The sequence below is a fragment of the Clytia hemisphaerica genome, unplaced genomic scaffold (assembly GCF_902728285.1).
Source record: "Clytia hemisphaerica strain Z4C2 unplaced genomic scaffold, Clytia hemisphaerica genome assembly, whole genome shotgun sequence".
NCBI classification, from domain to species: Eukaryota; Metazoa; Cnidaria; class Hydrozoa; order Leptothecata; family Clytiidae; genus Clytia; species Clytia hemisphaerica.
The window spans coordinates 18,186-34,038 of record NW_027104563.1 but is presented as its reverse complement, the minus strand read 5'-3'; the positions used below and the strand labels follow the sequence as shown (position 1 = coordinate 34,038).

The window sequence follows — 15,853 nt, the reverse complement described above, 5'->3', positions numbered from 1 at the left end:
CGCATCTAACTCGACATAAGTAAAATCTTTATAGTTATTGAATGCTTTGTCTGGGCCAGGTTTTGCGTTCGTTGTGTAAAAAGTTCAAAGCCCATGCCGTCCTACCAGCTTCATTCCTAGTCATACAAAATACAAATTTCTGACATTTTTACATTATGTTATGGGTAGTTTTGTAATTTTTGCACATATATGTAATTTCTGCGCATATATGTAATTTCTGCGCAAATATGTAATTATTTTCTTGCGCAGATATGTAAAAGCCGATCTTTCACATCAAGCAAGGGTATACCCCCTGGATATTTACCTAGACTTTTACTTTCTTTGGACTGAGATATTTTATCAAATACAAAGCAAAAATATAAATAAATATATAATTAAAAACGTCAAATACAAGATGAATCAATCCATTTTATTAGGTTTTCGTAAAAAAGTCTGATACACTTTGTTTGATACTGTCTTTGACCAAACCCTTGATGACAGACTATCGAAACTTTGAAAACCAAGGCAGACACACATAATTACTTACTATAAAACCTCTTTTACAAACTCAAAAGCATTTCAAAACTACTTTAAACTACATAATCCAAACATCAGCCACATTCATAAAGGTTCCTTTCCATTAGCCATTTTGTTTAGAAATGAACCTGTGTTTTCATTTGTTTATCTTTTTTTGCAATGTCAGCTTTTTCCATCTATCTATCTATCTATTTATTTATTTATTTCAACACATCAAAAGAGATGAAATGTACAGTTTCGTTGACGAATTCTACGGTGAAATAAATGATACAGATGTTTCAAGAAATTTCATTTTTTATTTATACGATGAAGAATACATACACGCTATGTTCTTATATGGAGTTGAAAGCGCTTTCCAAAAATCCAAAGGTTTCTATTATCATCGGGCTCTTGAGTTTGTTAAGGAGCTACAGCAGTGGCGTGACTGACTTAAGGCGCTACACCAGTGAAAAGTTTACTGTTCGTTTTTGTCCTGAGCTTGCCTGGTTACCACTTCATCATTTCATTCTTATTACTAACGGACCAAATCTTCAGCTTCGGTACATGCTAACACCTTACCCGCAGGTTGATGACAAATTTAACCAAAAACATAACGGTGTTCTTATTTGCTTCCAAAGTCTTTTAGGATTGCTTAGAAATCCAAACTTCAATCGATTTAAGTATCACTCAAACACGCTTCTACCAGACACACATTTCCCAAAGACAACTCAAAATTTAACTATTTATTTTCAAACAAACCTGCAAAGCGAATCTTTTGATGGCACATATTCCTTCATTAGGGAAGACACATCGCCAAATGACAAACGCCGCATGGATACTTTGGTGTGTGTACCATATTGTACAAGTTTTTTCCATAACTTATGCGTGCGCATAGAAAAATATCGGAAAAAGGCTGCGAAAATTCTGCTCAGTGACTGAGCGCGTATTAGCCAATTAGATGCACTCGCATATGCAGGGACAAATATCCCTGCAGAAGAGTTACTTGGACCAGACCGTAAACCAGAGACAAAATATAAAAAATCTAGACGGTGAAACAGTGTACAGTCTGGATATCCAGGCTAGTCTCACATTAACCTGGATATCCAGACCGTAAACTATTTCACCGTTTAGTTTTTTATAATCTTGTCTCTGGTTTACGGTCTGGTCCAACTAACTCTTCTGCAGGGATATTTGTCCCTGCATACACTGCAAAAACTCAAATTTGATTTTAAGAAGAAAAAAAACTTAATTTGAGAAATCGGATTACTTAAAAGAAGTAATGTTGATTTGTTGATTTGTCCATATGACAAGAGATTTTTTAACTAAGTTTTAGAATTGTTCAGAGAAAAAAGTTACTTAAAATAAGCGACAGCGTGTAAAAATCCAGATTTGACAAAAAGTTTGCCATATAGAGGAAAAAGCTGTGAAAAAATTTATTATATTGAGATATCTTTATTTCACGTAAGTAAAGATTAAATTTTGTAAGGTTAAATATAAATATATATGCTAAATAATAACGTTTTAACACTACATGAGCCATTTATTATATGTTGTTATTTTAATACAATAATTAGTTCAATTGAAGTATTTGTTTGCAAAGTAATGTACATTTAAAAATCTCCTAATAATGTACAAATACAACTTTATGGATTATTCAAAATGTATGTACGTGCGGTGAGGATTTTACAATCTTATGGACCCAAATGATCATTTAAAAAAGTTAGTTTGCTTCTAGCACGTCAGTGCACACGATGATAATTTTGAAACATAGTGGCCCTCATAAGTTTTCGTTTTTCGGAGACAAAAACAAACGTAAAATAAGAGCCGTTCCTAGAAATGTAGTACAATATCACAAAATTCTATCAAAGGAATCCTTAATAACAAAAGAAAGTAAAATTAACAAGTGAAAACAAAACAAAACTAAAAATGCAAACTATGAAAGGGATCGAGTTTCATCTCTGCTTCAAAAGTTCATAAAATTGGTATAGCCTTTGATATGGTTCCATCATTCAATATCAAATTGTGTAGAACGTTCAACCCCAACTCCAATTTGGCAGGATATAGGCATGTCATCGATTCTTAAAGCTCATGAAATTTGTTAAGTAACCTTCTGCGGCGTTTGATACGGTTCCATCATCTAATACCAAATTGTGTAGAACATTCAACCCCAACTCGAATTCGACATGATAGTCTGAGTCAAGCAGGTAGTACAATGAAATTAGTGAGACGATTGCCACATCGACTTTTGGGAGCAAGAATTGACAAATTATGGTATTGCCAGCAAACAAATAAATAGTCTGCCGGTCCAGCAAGAGTATGGGACTTTTCGACTTTAACTTTTTTATGCATTTGTTCACGCCATCAGATTCCTGAGAGATAGAGAAACGAATAGGTTATAAAGCAAATTTGGACATAGTGTTCAGATGAACCATATCGGACATTTTTTGGAAAGCACACCAACAGGGGAGTTGGAAAAACCATAGTGACAAAAAAGGGCAAGAAATTGCTTTGCTGCTCTAGCCCAAAATTCTCAAAAGATATTTTGAAAAGTGTCACTATGGTTTTTCCAACTCCCCTGTTGGGAGTATAACATGTAGGGTCTCTTTTCAGTACCAATATGACCTGGTGTCGTGGACTGTATCTTTCGTTCTAAAGTCCCTTCTTAAAAACTGTGTATTTCTGAACGACAATAAACATGTCCTATTTGTGTAACGACATTAATAGATTTCTCGAATGTATTAGAACACGTCAAAATTTATGATCGCGAAAATAAATACGTCTGAAGTACTTTAAACCCTTTATGAATATGGGAGTAGTAGTCAGTAGTCCGACACTTTCTAGTCCGACAGTAAAAATGTCCGACGTTGGATTTGACGAATGCGTCAGTATTCCGACAACAATTTTGTCCGACAACGAGTCAAAAAAACACATATTAAACGAAATATGAATCGCCGAAGAGGAGGCACATCTTTTATAAACAACCATGTGCTTAAAAAAATGCAAAGAGGTTGGGCCCCTAAACCCAACTTTTCTTAAATTTTGGGGAGCTTATTAGGATTAGGCTTTCATTTGTCAAGATATTGGATTTAGCTGTTTTTACGACCCTTCCATTTTTTTTGGGGGGGGGCTAGAGTTAGAGTTTGTGATTTACAACCCTTATGGCATAATTCTGAACATGCAAAAAGGAACCCTTATAGGCCGTGCATTCTTTTTTGCTATAAATTATCTTTACGCAAATTTGATTGGTCCTTTATTTCTAACTTATAATGTCAAAATGCCACCAAAATGAACTTTTATTAATATTATCTCAGTGGAAAACCCTTAGTCAACATTTGACACTCATTTGACACTCAATCTTTCGTTTTCGGACAGAAGTGACGTCGGAAAAAAAGACTTTTCAATTGTAATTTATTTTATAGATTCGGACTATTCTACTGTTGGACTAGAAAGTGTCGGACTAGTGACATGCACCCCTTTAAACCCTTTATGAATATAGACAGTTACATATCAAAACTTACCTCTATTCTAAGAATAAAATTCATTCTTGGTGCCTTTCTTTTGGTGCCTTTTCTTTAGGAAATATGCATAGGAATATGCAGGGAAAACTTCATTGAAGTTTTTCAACAAACACATTAATCTGCCTTCTAAAGAAGAAAAAAATGATCATAAACAGACGTCGGGTCTAGATAAGCCTAAAGCCTCTTTAAAAAAACTAAGTGTAAAATTAGAATGGAGACAAGCGTTTTTACTAATTACTACCTAAAACCACCTAACCATTTGAAGTCTCTTGAAAATAACACAGCAAAGTATGCAAGAATGTGTGATTTCTGTACTGAATCTAAGCTATCTGACATGGAAGTTCCATTTGTTGGCTCCTTCTGGTCAAAAGTTGGCACTTTAAATGTTGATTACCTTAATGGTACTAATTTTCGCGCGTACTAATTTTGCAAAATTAGTACCGAAACATACCGAAGCTATGTGCAGTCAGGGAGTGCGCGGAAATTAATACCTTATTTTAAAGCTGTATTCTTTTTGTTTTTGGAAAGAAAGTGGCAATTATCTTTAAAAATTCTTCATTTTTATTTAAAACTCTTCATTTTTATTTGTATGCCTAGAAGAAATATATAAAGGAGGCCTATTGTGTTAGTACTAGTAATCTCATGGTTTTGAGAGAAATTCGGGATAAATTTCCCGAGGTCAATCCTTATCCTTTGATTGATTGATTTGGCTGCTAGATCCTGAAACTGAAAGAGATGTGCTGTGAAGCAAAGAATGGGTAAATAGGCTGTTCAAGAAAAAAATTGTACACAGGCAAGTGGGGATGGAGGATATAAGCATTTTATTATTTACCCCCAGACATTTTTAATTTTTGACCCTGGACAACAGTTCTAGCCCTGGACAAGCGTTAATTTGACCCCCAGACAGCCAAATAGTTTGGTAGAAATATTTAAGATTTTGCTGAAACCTTGACAAAATTCCCAACACTCTTTAAATTTGGCACATAGGTCCGTAATAGGATAGATAAAAAATAACCCCATCAAAACGACATTGGGAGAAAAAGAATTTGACCCTTTCTTTGTGCCCAACCTCTAGGCAAAACCCCAATTTATGTTAATACCTTTTAAAGGCTCTCAGAATTATGATAGAGAAGACTTTCAACTTGATATGACAGATTTCTGCAGCTCAAGATAAAGGTGATACGAAAAACCACCAGATTAGCCCTAATCAAGTACTTTTTTAGCCGCAATAATAAGTGCATAAATCCTTGTACCATTTGAAAAGCTGATTAAATCATCACACCTTTTTAGTATATTTTATAGTAATTTTCATCCATTTTAGTGTCTCAAAATTTCCAATTCGCCAAATTAAATCCCCGCCAAAAATTGTATTTTGGCCAATCGCCAAATTAAATCCACGCCAAAATTAATCCACTTAAGGTATAAGGCAAAAAAGATATATGATATGCATAGAAATAGGTAGCCTAGTGTCTAACAAGAAGGCTCATCAACAGATAACTTTTAACCTGAATGATTAAAATGTAGAATTAACATTCCTGAATCTTGAAACCTGTAGTCTACTGTAGATGCATCTGATGTAGAGGCTTCATCATCTATTAAATCTTCAGAGTTGGCATTGACTGGTTGTCTTTCATACTTGTTGATCATCTTCTTTTCACTCTTTGGTTTGCCTTCGTCAGCAGCTAATTTTGTTTTATAGCTTTCATTGTATTGCTTTTTAATAAGTTTTGCAAAAATATCCGCCTAAAAAGGTGAAAAGAGTTTTTAAAGGGATTTAATTAACTTCATGTGTGAACCAGAAAAATGAACATATTCTGCCCAAAACACAGGCTAGGAGAATTCCTGCCGACTGCAATTTCTATTAGAGTTTTCACAAGGCAACATAAACAAAAAATTAATCTGATAAAAGTATTGCTCTTCCATTATCTGTGAATTGAAAGAAATTCTCAAGTTTTTGAGCTCATGATTTTTCATGTTTTAAAACTAAAAAGGTTTGAGATGAGACAAAATTAGCAGGTAATCCAACTTACAGCTGCACTTTGTCCCTTTCCAAGGCAAGGACTATAGTATGTCACCATGCTCTTGGACATCTCCTTCAGCTCTGAGCTGCTTGGAAGTCTTTGCATAACTGTGAGCTATTGCCTGCATATTTATATATGTACTCTTAATTAGATGTTTCTCCATTTTATCTGGCATTTTGATGTGACAATTTCTTTGTACTAGCAATATGTCAATATATACAGAATATTTCGGTGATTTCACGTCCAAACTAGCCATTTTAGCAGATGTGTTTGGTACTTCAGTTTCAGCAGATGTGTTTGGTACTTCAATTTCACCAAATGTGTTTGGTATTCAATTTCATTTCAGCAGATAGGTTTGGTATTTCAATTTCAGCAGATGTGTTTGGTACTTCAATTTCAGCAGATGAGTTTGGTACTTTAGTTTTAGCAGATGTGTTTGGTAGTTCAGTTTCAGCAGATGTGTTTGGTACTTCAATTTCAGCAGATGAGTTTGGTACTTTAGTTTTAGCAGATGTGTTTTTTGGTAGTTCAGTTTCAGCAGATGTGTTTGGTAGTTCAGTCGATTTAGAAGAGATGGTTGTTAAATCTACTCTTTTTGATGCGCTATTAAAAAAAAAGACAAAGCCTTGCATGAAATATTATGTAAAAAATGCAGAATTATTTAGATTTAATTTTGCAATTCATCAGTTTCGTTAATTTCGTGAATGAGTTATTTTACTAAAAATTTACTGAAATTCAATTTCAAAAATCTCTCATGGATTAACTTTTGGAATGAGCGATTCAACAGCTGTGAGCTATTGCCTGCATATTTATATATGTACTCTTAATTAGATGTTTCTCCATTTTATCTGGCATTTTGATGTGACAATTTCTTTGTACTAGCAATATGTCAATATATACAGAATATTTCGGTGATTTCACGTCCAAACTAGCCATTTTAGCAGATGTGTTTGGTACTTCAGTTTCAGCAGATGTGTTTGGTACTTCAATTTCACCAAATGTGTTTGGTATTTCAATTTCAGCAGATAGGTTTGGTATTTCAATTTCAGCAGATGTGTTTGGTACTTCAATTTCAGCAGATGTGTTTGGTACTTCAATTTCAGCAGATGAGTTTGGTACTTTAGTTTTAGCAGATGTGTTTGGTAGTTCAGTTTCAGCAGATGTGTTTGGTACTTCAATTTCAGCAGATGAGTTTGGTACTTTAGTTTTAGCAGATGTGTTTGGTAGTTCAGTTTCAGCAGATGTGTTTGGTAGTTCAGTCGATTTAGAAGAGATGGTTGTTAAATCTACTCTTTTTGATGCGATATTAAAAAAAAAGACAAAGCCTTGCATGAAATATTATGTAAAAAATGCAGAATTATTTAGATTTAATTTTGCAATTCATCAGTTTCGTTAATTTCGTGAATGAGTTATTTTACTAAAAATTTACTGAAATTCAATTACAAAAATCTCTCATGGATTAACTTTTGGAATGAGCGATTCAACAGCTGTGAGCTATTGCCTGCATATTTATATATGTACTCTTAATTAGATGTTTCTCCATTTTATCTGGCATTTTGATGTGACAATTTCTTTGTACTAGCAATATGTCAATATATACAGAATATTTCGGTGATTTCACGTCCAAACTAGCCATTTTAGCAGATGTGTTTGGTACTTCAGTTTCAGCAGATGTGTTTGGTACTTCAATTTCACCAAATGTGTTTGGTATTTCAATTTCAGCAGATAGGTTTGGTATTTCAATTTCAGCAGATGTGTTTGGTACTTCAATTTCAGCAGTTGAGTTTGGTACTTTAGTTTTAGCAGATGTGTTTGGTAGTTCAGTTTCAGCAGATGTGTTTGGTACTTCAATTTCAGCAGACGAGTTTGGTACTTTAGTTTTAGCAGATGTGTTTGGTAGTTCAGTTTCAGCAGATGTGTTTGGTAGTTCAGTCGATTTAGAAGAGATGGTTGTTAAATCTACTCTTTTTGATGCGCTATTAAAAAAAAAGACAAAGCCTTGCATGAAATATTATGTAAAAAATGCAGAATTATTTAGATTTAATTTTGCAATTCATCAGTTTCGTTAATTTCGTGAATGAGTTATTTTACTAAAAATTTACTGAAATTCAATTTCAAAAATCTCTCATGGATTAACTTTTGGAATGAGCGATTCAACAGCTTTTTGCGAAATTTATTTAATAGTGAAAATAGCAAACATATACTTTGAAGGAAAAACTTAAAAACAACTTGGAAAATCTAAGAATAGTTTTACATTTCACGGGAGGACATAGACTTTTAAAACTGGTGAAAAACATTGATAGTAACTTAAGGCTTATACTTTGCTCTAATCATTTTTTTCACAATAAAATTAAACTCTTTCCAAGGTCGTGTGGTTCAATACTTGGAAGACAGTATTACCTCATCCTCAAATGAAATTTTCCGCTTCCTTGGTGTCACCGGGGGCGTATCTGCAAATTGGCTTTTCCATTTATACAAGAAAAAGTTAAATAGAACCATGCGAAAATCTTATCTTAAGTACACAAGCAATTTTTTGACCTGCACAAATCAAGTACCCACCACTCACACACAATTCGCTAACTCTCTTCATTCGTGTGAAAAAAATTCCTGTAAAAAGCTAGTGCTATTGCCTCTCTTTTCATAAGAGGAAATATTATTGGATGTTTTCTCTGACTGTCTATACCAAAAATAATGATGTAGAAATGTAGAAACACATGCTTATTTTGATGACACTCCACACTCTTGACCGGCCTAACAACAATCATACCAATTGGGCCACTTGAAATGATAACAATCATGCTTTCGTAACTCAGGCAAATTAAGGCCTGTCCAGATTTTTCAAATTTACCTCGATTTTTTATTACCGTTTCCACTTGTCATATCATATCACTTCATACATCGAAAGAAGCGTATTGGAGTGCAGATCACTGGAATGGCCGTGCCATAATTAATTTTTTCACCCAAAAAAAGATATTAGGCAAAAACCAAAAAATGCCGACGTCAGCAAAACTTGTTTTTTGAATAACTCCAGTTTGGCTTATGGTAAAAAACATGAAATTTGGACCAAAGTTGCACAACATTAAAAGGACCATTTTGAAAAAAAATTTTTTTTTAATTTTGCTGACATCAGCACTTTATTGAGAAATTTCGTATTTTGCCGATTTCTGCTGACGTCAGCAAAATTTTGAGAAAAAAAATTATGCAAAAATGTTCCTATTAATGATATGCAACTTTTGTCCAAATTTCATGTTTATACCATAAGCCAAAGTGGAGTTATTCAAAAAACAAGTTTTGCTGACATCAGCATTTTTTGGTTTTTGCCAACCTCGTGCCCGTGTATCCCAGGATTTATTTACACTACTGATGGACGCCAGAGAATACCCTGGTGTTGGCTGATCGAGTTCCCCCTCTGAGAGGGGGAACTCTACGTAATGCTTTTCTCGGTGAAAATTTACCAGTGACGACGTGGGAGGCGCAGAAACATTTGAGCGCAGCAACAAAAAACAACAAAACATGGCTGGCTTCGTAGAAGTTGTAACATTTTTAAAAACTCTACAGAAATCATTAGAAAAAAACAGTATATAATAAATATAACTTGAAGGTAAAGCAAATAATTGCAATTTATAATGTGTTCAAAGGACGAGATGTATTTACATTGCTTCCTACTGGGTATAGAAAATCTATTATTTACCAACTTCTCCCTGACATGTTCGATGATGCTAAAATCATTATTGTAGTCTCTCCTTTAAATTCCATCATTAAAGACCAAATGGATTCATTAACTAAGAAGAATGTAAAATCCAGTGTACTAAATTGCTTTGAAGAGCAAGGTTTAACTAAACTTTTTGAGGATGAGTTGTCAGAAGAATCACACAAGAAATCTGCTGGAATATCAAAAGTGTTGACTGATGGTAACATATCAATTGTCTTTTCACATCCGGAATCTTTATTGTGTGAGAAAGGACGAAAACTTTTAAGGTCTTTCAAAAAAAAGTTCTGGCATGTGTTATTGATGAAGCTCATTGTATAAAACTTTGGCAAGTATTGACCGATTTTTCACATTTCAAAGAAAAATTTTATCTGAAGGCTTCATTCAAAATATCTGTAAAAATGCTTGCCTCTTTTCATCTAACTTAAGGTATGAGGGTGCTAAATCCAAATCTGAATTAACTGCCAAGCCTGGGAAAATTCTTTTTTTTTTTAGACATCAGGTATATAAAGTTAGCTAACTAATGCCACTGATATTTTTAAAAAATTGAGATTTACTCCTGAGTTCTGTGTCAAATTTTTTCTGATTTTGATTCAATTTGTTTTACATGATTAGGGGACATGATTTTCGGAAAGACTTCCTTGAACTTTCATCATTAAAAGTAATTTTCCCAAACATACCAATATTGGCCCTTACAGCAACCATTTCACCTCAAGATGTTGGTAAAATGAAGAAAGATCTGGTCGTAATTAATCCAAAAATTGTTAGGGTTTTTCCAAATCGGCAAAATTTGTATATTGGTAAAGCTATGAGACTTCCAGATTCAGAAGGCTTTAAAGGTTATGATTTAATTTTGACACCCATTGCAATAGAGCTGAACAACCTCCGTAAGAACTTTCCCATGACAATAATTTACATGAATCTGAAATACCTTGGCTATGCTTATTATATCGTTTGTTTGAGCGATTGATTTCAAACATTTACGTTTTTGATGTTCCAACACCCACCACATGCCTCTTTACTGAATTTCATTCTGAAATAAAAGACAACACCTCAATATTCGGGTAATTTTTGCAACAACAGCACTTGGAATGTGTGTTGATGCCAATTTCATCAGGCAGATCATTCATATTCGCCCCCCAACAACCATGGAATCTTTTATTCAAGAAATTGGCAGAGCTGGTAGAGACACAAAGGAAGCATCAACTCTACTCTACTACAATAATTCTGATTTGGCTTCCCCAGTTATTGCAAAAGAAGTAACATCTTTTTGTCAAAGTTCAGGCTGTTTGAGGACGTTTATCCTCAAATATTTTGGTTTTAATGAAGACTCACAAATTCGGTGTTGTTCGAACTGTGATATGAATGGGTTAAAGACTGCAATAGCTGAAGTAACTCTACATTCAAATGAAATTCAACAAAAGCTTCGTTCCTTTTCCTCAGAAAATTTGTCAATGTTTGGGATGAGGAGCTTTGTGTCAAGATTTTTGATTTGATTTTGCTGTTTTCAGAGTAATTTGCAATGAATTTTTCCAATCTTTTTTTTTTTAACTTTTTTTGTCCTTTTGAGAGTTTTTGATTTGATTAGGTCAATCAAAACTATTAATTTCTCTAAAATATCTTAGGTTTTAGGCTTAGTGTTCATTCCCAGAATTATAAACCAATTTCTAGTCTCCTGTCAAAATCAACACAGGCTAGTTTTTTTTACTTTGAATCGATCATTATTTAGTGCCAAATGCAAGATTTGCACATTAGTTTAGGCTTTATTAAATAGTTTCCTGTGCAAGGTTCACACAGGAATAGGAGTATCAGCTTTATTATTTCATTTAGTCTCCTGTGCCAGGTTCACACAGGAATAGGAGTATCAGCTTTATTATTTCATTTAGTCTCCTGTGCAAGGTTCACACAGGAATAGGAGTATCAGCTTTATTATTTCATTTAGTCTCCTGTGCAAGGTTCACACAGGCTTAGTTTCTGTTGTCCTTCACACTTGGCAATCTTTAAGATTACAGGTGTGATTGCAAGAGAAATCTTTAAGCTATAATGTGAAATTTCCTAATATAATTTGTCATAGTAGTATATATAAAAATGTATGATTGTAACATTTATAAAGTATTATTTTGCTACAAATTTTTCTAGTCAGGGTTTTAGGAATAATTATTTAAAATATAAATTCTGAAAATTATCCCCTTCTTTTGCAAAGATTTCAGGAAACTTTGAAAGTTAACTGAAATAGAAGCTAATAGAAAGTTTCTCTTTTCATAAATAATTTATCAATCCTGAAAAAATATTGCACTTCTCCTAAATTCAAAAATTATATTCTAGTTAATATACTCATCAATCTATAATATATAAACTTCCACGGCATATAACCGCAAACACCATCCCATGGAGTCAAAAAGATCAACATCTATACTAAATCAAAATAAAATGATTTAAAAATATTCAACTCAACCCGACTTTCTTTAACAATGTCCATATTGCAGAAATTGTATGAAACAACATCTACTGGACCATAACAACATAACAATAACAAATTAAAAAGTAAAAATTCTAAACAATAATTTTATCAAAAAATCTTGCAAATTAGATAATTTTGATCTAACAATCCAAATACATAATTGTTTTCTCAATAAATTGTAAGCTAGAACACTTTTTTTTTAAACAAGGATATAATAAATGTCATCTAAAAAACAGCAAGATGTAAAAAAGAGTACAAAAGTTTACATATACAAAAGATATTTCGATTATTGAAACGTTTGAGCTACATCAGTTACCAATTTTTTCAACCATTTGTGAAAATAAGGAACATTTAAATAACGTAATGGAGAACGCTTGATATTCTCGAAACATTTGAAAGCACGGTTCTGTTCATAGTTAAACGGGTTAATTGTTTGGATATCTTTAATCATTTCTCTCTCATCTTCAAGTGTGTGACTATGGGTGTGCTGAACTGATCTCGGTGTCATATCAGTTTTCTCATCAAAATTTTGAATTATAGCCTTGATGCCATTAGTAGCTCTGGACATTTTTTATATTGACTGAACTGTTTTATTTGCACCCATTCTCTTAGCTATGTCTTTCGAAAGTCTATTCGATATCTCCTGGACCATATCATCTTCTATGTTTCTTCCTTTACCTCCACGCCAATGAGAAAAATACCCCCATTTAAATTCTTGAGATAGCCTTGGGGTTAAAAGACACTCTGTATACAGCAAGGCATAAAACATCTCTTGGGCATATTTGCTGTAGGAATCTGTAGACTTGAAAGCAGATATCAAAATCTTCTGATGAATCAGATTTCTGTCACCGTCAGCCTCATTGCATGCACCTTTCATGTTGAGAAGGAGAACGGTGAGATAGATCGTCATCATATCATAATTTCTAGTATGATCATCTTCACAGGCGCCGCGGCTCGACATTTTAAGTGGTCGGGCCACATAATATAGTGTCTAAGGAGGCGCCACCATGGTTGGCGCCGACGGGCTAGAAAATTTGCGAATTTCACTCCTCTAGATTGGCTAAAACAGCCCCTTTTCTTGAAGAAGATATCTTCACAAATCCATAAAATTTGTTCCAAAAGAGAAATTTAGTCAGCGAATTTATTAATGTTAGACTGTGTTTTGTAGAGCCTTAAATGATAATGTATATAAAATATATTCATACAATGATTAGTCAAGATGGATGAAATATCTGAAATAAAAAGAAGTTTACAAATCGTTTTCTGTAAATTTGCCGAAAATATTTAGTCGTTCAGGTTGAACTCTAACAAACTCATTGGCAATATCAATCAGTGATAGTGAGTCTAATGTTTCTTTGTGTTCGCTCATTATAGCCAAAGAATTGAATCTCTTCTGCTTCATGGTTGATCGAAGCCATGTCTTCAGTTGGCGCATCGAGGAAAACGATCTTTCCGGGGTAGCTGAGGTTGCTCCCATTGTCAATACCAATCGGATAACGATGACAACATTTTCGATCATCCTGCGTCTACCCAATGACAATGATTTGACAACACGAACAATGTCGTTAAAATTGATGGTATCCTCTCCTTTGAAAAGGACGGGCAACATTTCCAATTCGGAGGGAAGAGAATCCTTGTTGAAGTCGCCGGCAAATTTTTCATTTACTAATTTGATCTCCTCATCTACTGGTTGTTTTTTGATGGATTTCAAAATGAGCTGCTCAACATCTGATAAAATTTTGAAAGCTGGCTGGGCAAACCTTTCTTTGATAGAACTGGCGAGAACATCGAGGGCCTCGAAGAATATCTGCTTGTAATAAGCTTGCGGTGTTTCTGGATTATATGGCTCCGATCTTTTCGACTCTCTTTCGTAGCCTTCCAAATACTGGAGTATATCATACTTTGGCCGTTTGCGTTTCCTTGGTGCTGTTGGAGCCGATATGAATTTGATAGTATTGGCTGATTTGGTGACTAACTCGAAGAAAAGATCAAAATCGCGGTCGTTTCTCATTTCCATCAACGTTTTGACGGTATCTTCGGCGATTTCCTTCCCATCAATGGCAGACAGTTTCTCCTTCTGCAAGGTTTGCGATAGCTTGTCTGTGTGATTGTAAAGCTTATGACCTAAATTCAGACCAAAGAAGAAATTGAAAGATTCCATCTGCTTTTTACAACCAATTATCCTAGCCTTGGTTTCAGCATCTGGTTTGTCTTTTAAGCTTTGCTTCCACAAATCCATTAGTGGGTCGTAATTCTCAATGATCTTTTTAAAACTGTCCATCTTGTGGCACTCAGTTTATCGAGTTTACTTGCCTGTTTGTTTAAATCATCGGAATCTCCCTCGATGTTTTCATTAATTTTACCAAGTAATTTTTCCCGCTTTGGGGAATATTTTACCAGTACGCAGATTTCTCTAGCTGTTCCCATGGTATCTCTAAGAATGGAGCATTCAGCTGTCAATGACTTGACGGAAAGGCTTAGGGAATGGCCTAAACAGTGGATTTGTAGGGCCTTCGGCTGTTCTTTCATAAAAACTGTGGCAACTCCTGAACGTTTTCCCATCATATGTCTGCCCTCTACAATCTGAGTAGTGTTAGGGAGCACCTTATCAAAATGTCTATTATAGCGTTCACAATAGTTTCACTCTTAATGTTATCAATCTCATAAAAGCCTAAGAAATCCTCATTGACATTTAACGCCTCATCTACCGATCTCACACAAAACGAAAGTTGCTCCGAATTACTTACACCGGTGCCCTCATCTGCAATCATGGAAAAGAATCGACGGTCTCGAACGACATCTAACCTTTTTCTTAAAACTTCAGAACCCATCAAATTCAAGAGTTCGTTTTGAACATCGTGCTGATTGTATTTGTGACCAATTTTCCCGTTGATATGATCAGTTATGTTGTTATCTTTACTTCCGAAAAGAAGGAGAAGCTGTGTAAAGTTATCATTACCGTTATGTCCTTGTAAAGCAATACCTTGTCTCCCGAGTTAACGAAGGCATCTGATAACATCCAAGAGATATTTCCGTTCGATTTTCCTTTTGTCATTCAATTGGTTGTCGAGTAGTTCACCAACATCAGCACACTTTGGTGTAACAACGTGGTAAGCGGAAGCAGCAATGTGACAAGCAGATTTCTGATGTGCTCGAAAAGATTCGGTTGCATTTTTCCAGTACGAAAAACCTTTTGATATATATGCTTTCTCTTTATTTCCCTGGTCATCTATGTTACCAAGTTTTTCTTGTGTATGGCAATAGAAACAAAGCACGACATCGGCCCTAAAAAGAAAGAAAGTGCTTATAAGCCACAACCTGAGTGTAAGCCTAAAGATTTAGAAGAAGAAATCCAAAAAGGTCACAGAAAAAACTGTTTGTTGGTTAGCATTTCATTATCGTGGATTCGATACAGAGGAGTGAAATTTCATGTTTTGATTATGCTGTTTGTATGGGGTTTAAATGACCTCTAAAACAATTTGTATATACTATACATAAATTACTTACTTTTGATCATAATGTATCCATTTATATTCGTTAGTCCAATGGGTTTGGAAGTTTCGACTGTGATGGTTTGTCTCACTCAATCACAGGACAATATTGTGCATCTTGCACACTTTCGACGTTACTTGTGCTGGAAGTTGGTTTT

The 15,853-nt window shown here is 34.4% G+C and overlaps 2 protein-coding genes across 2 annotated transcripts; both read right to left on the bottom strand.

Annotated features, from left to right (window-relative positions):
* Positions 1–6,345: 6,345 nt before the first annotated feature.
* Positions 6,346–13,165, bottom strand: LOC136823328 (uncharacterized). Its single transcript, XM_067079507.1, has 4 exons — positions 12,957–13,165; positions 7,556–8,010; positions 6,856–7,359; positions 6,346–6,659 (listed from the first exon to the last, which is right to left on the bottom strand). Exons 1-4 carry the CDS (start codon positions 13,163–13,165, stop codon positions 6,346–6,348), a joined length of 1,482 nt encoding a protein of 493 aa, XP_066935608.1.
* Positions 13,166–13,453: 288 nt separating this feature from the next.
* Positions 13,454–14,485, bottom strand: LOC136823327 (zinc finger MYM-type protein 1-like). Its single transcript, XM_067079506.1, has one exon. The coding sequence runs from the start codon at positions 14,483–14,485 to the stop codon at positions 13,454–13,456; it is 1,032 nt and encodes a 343-aa protein (XP_066935607.1).
* Positions 14,486–15,853: the final 1,368 nt, after the last annotated feature.

Bases quoted from the DNA above. Each gene is read 5' to 3' on its own strand.
- LOC136823328 (XM_067079507.1), bottom strand. From the start codon at position 13,165: ATGTCGAGCCGCGGCGCCTGTGAAGATGATCATACTAGAAATTATGAT. The intron at 7,360-7,555 runs GTACATATATAA...ATTTCATGCAAG, and splicing joins GGAGAAACATCTAATTAAGA to GCTTTGTCTTTTTTTTTAAT. The intron at 6,660-6,855 runs GTACATATATAA...ATTTCATGCAAG, and splicing joins GGAGAAACATCTAATTAAGA to GCTTTGTCTTTTTTTTTAAT.
- LOC136823327 (XM_067079506.1), bottom strand. From the start codon at position 14,485: ATGGACAGTTTTAAAAAGATCATTGAGAATTACGACCCACTAATGGAT.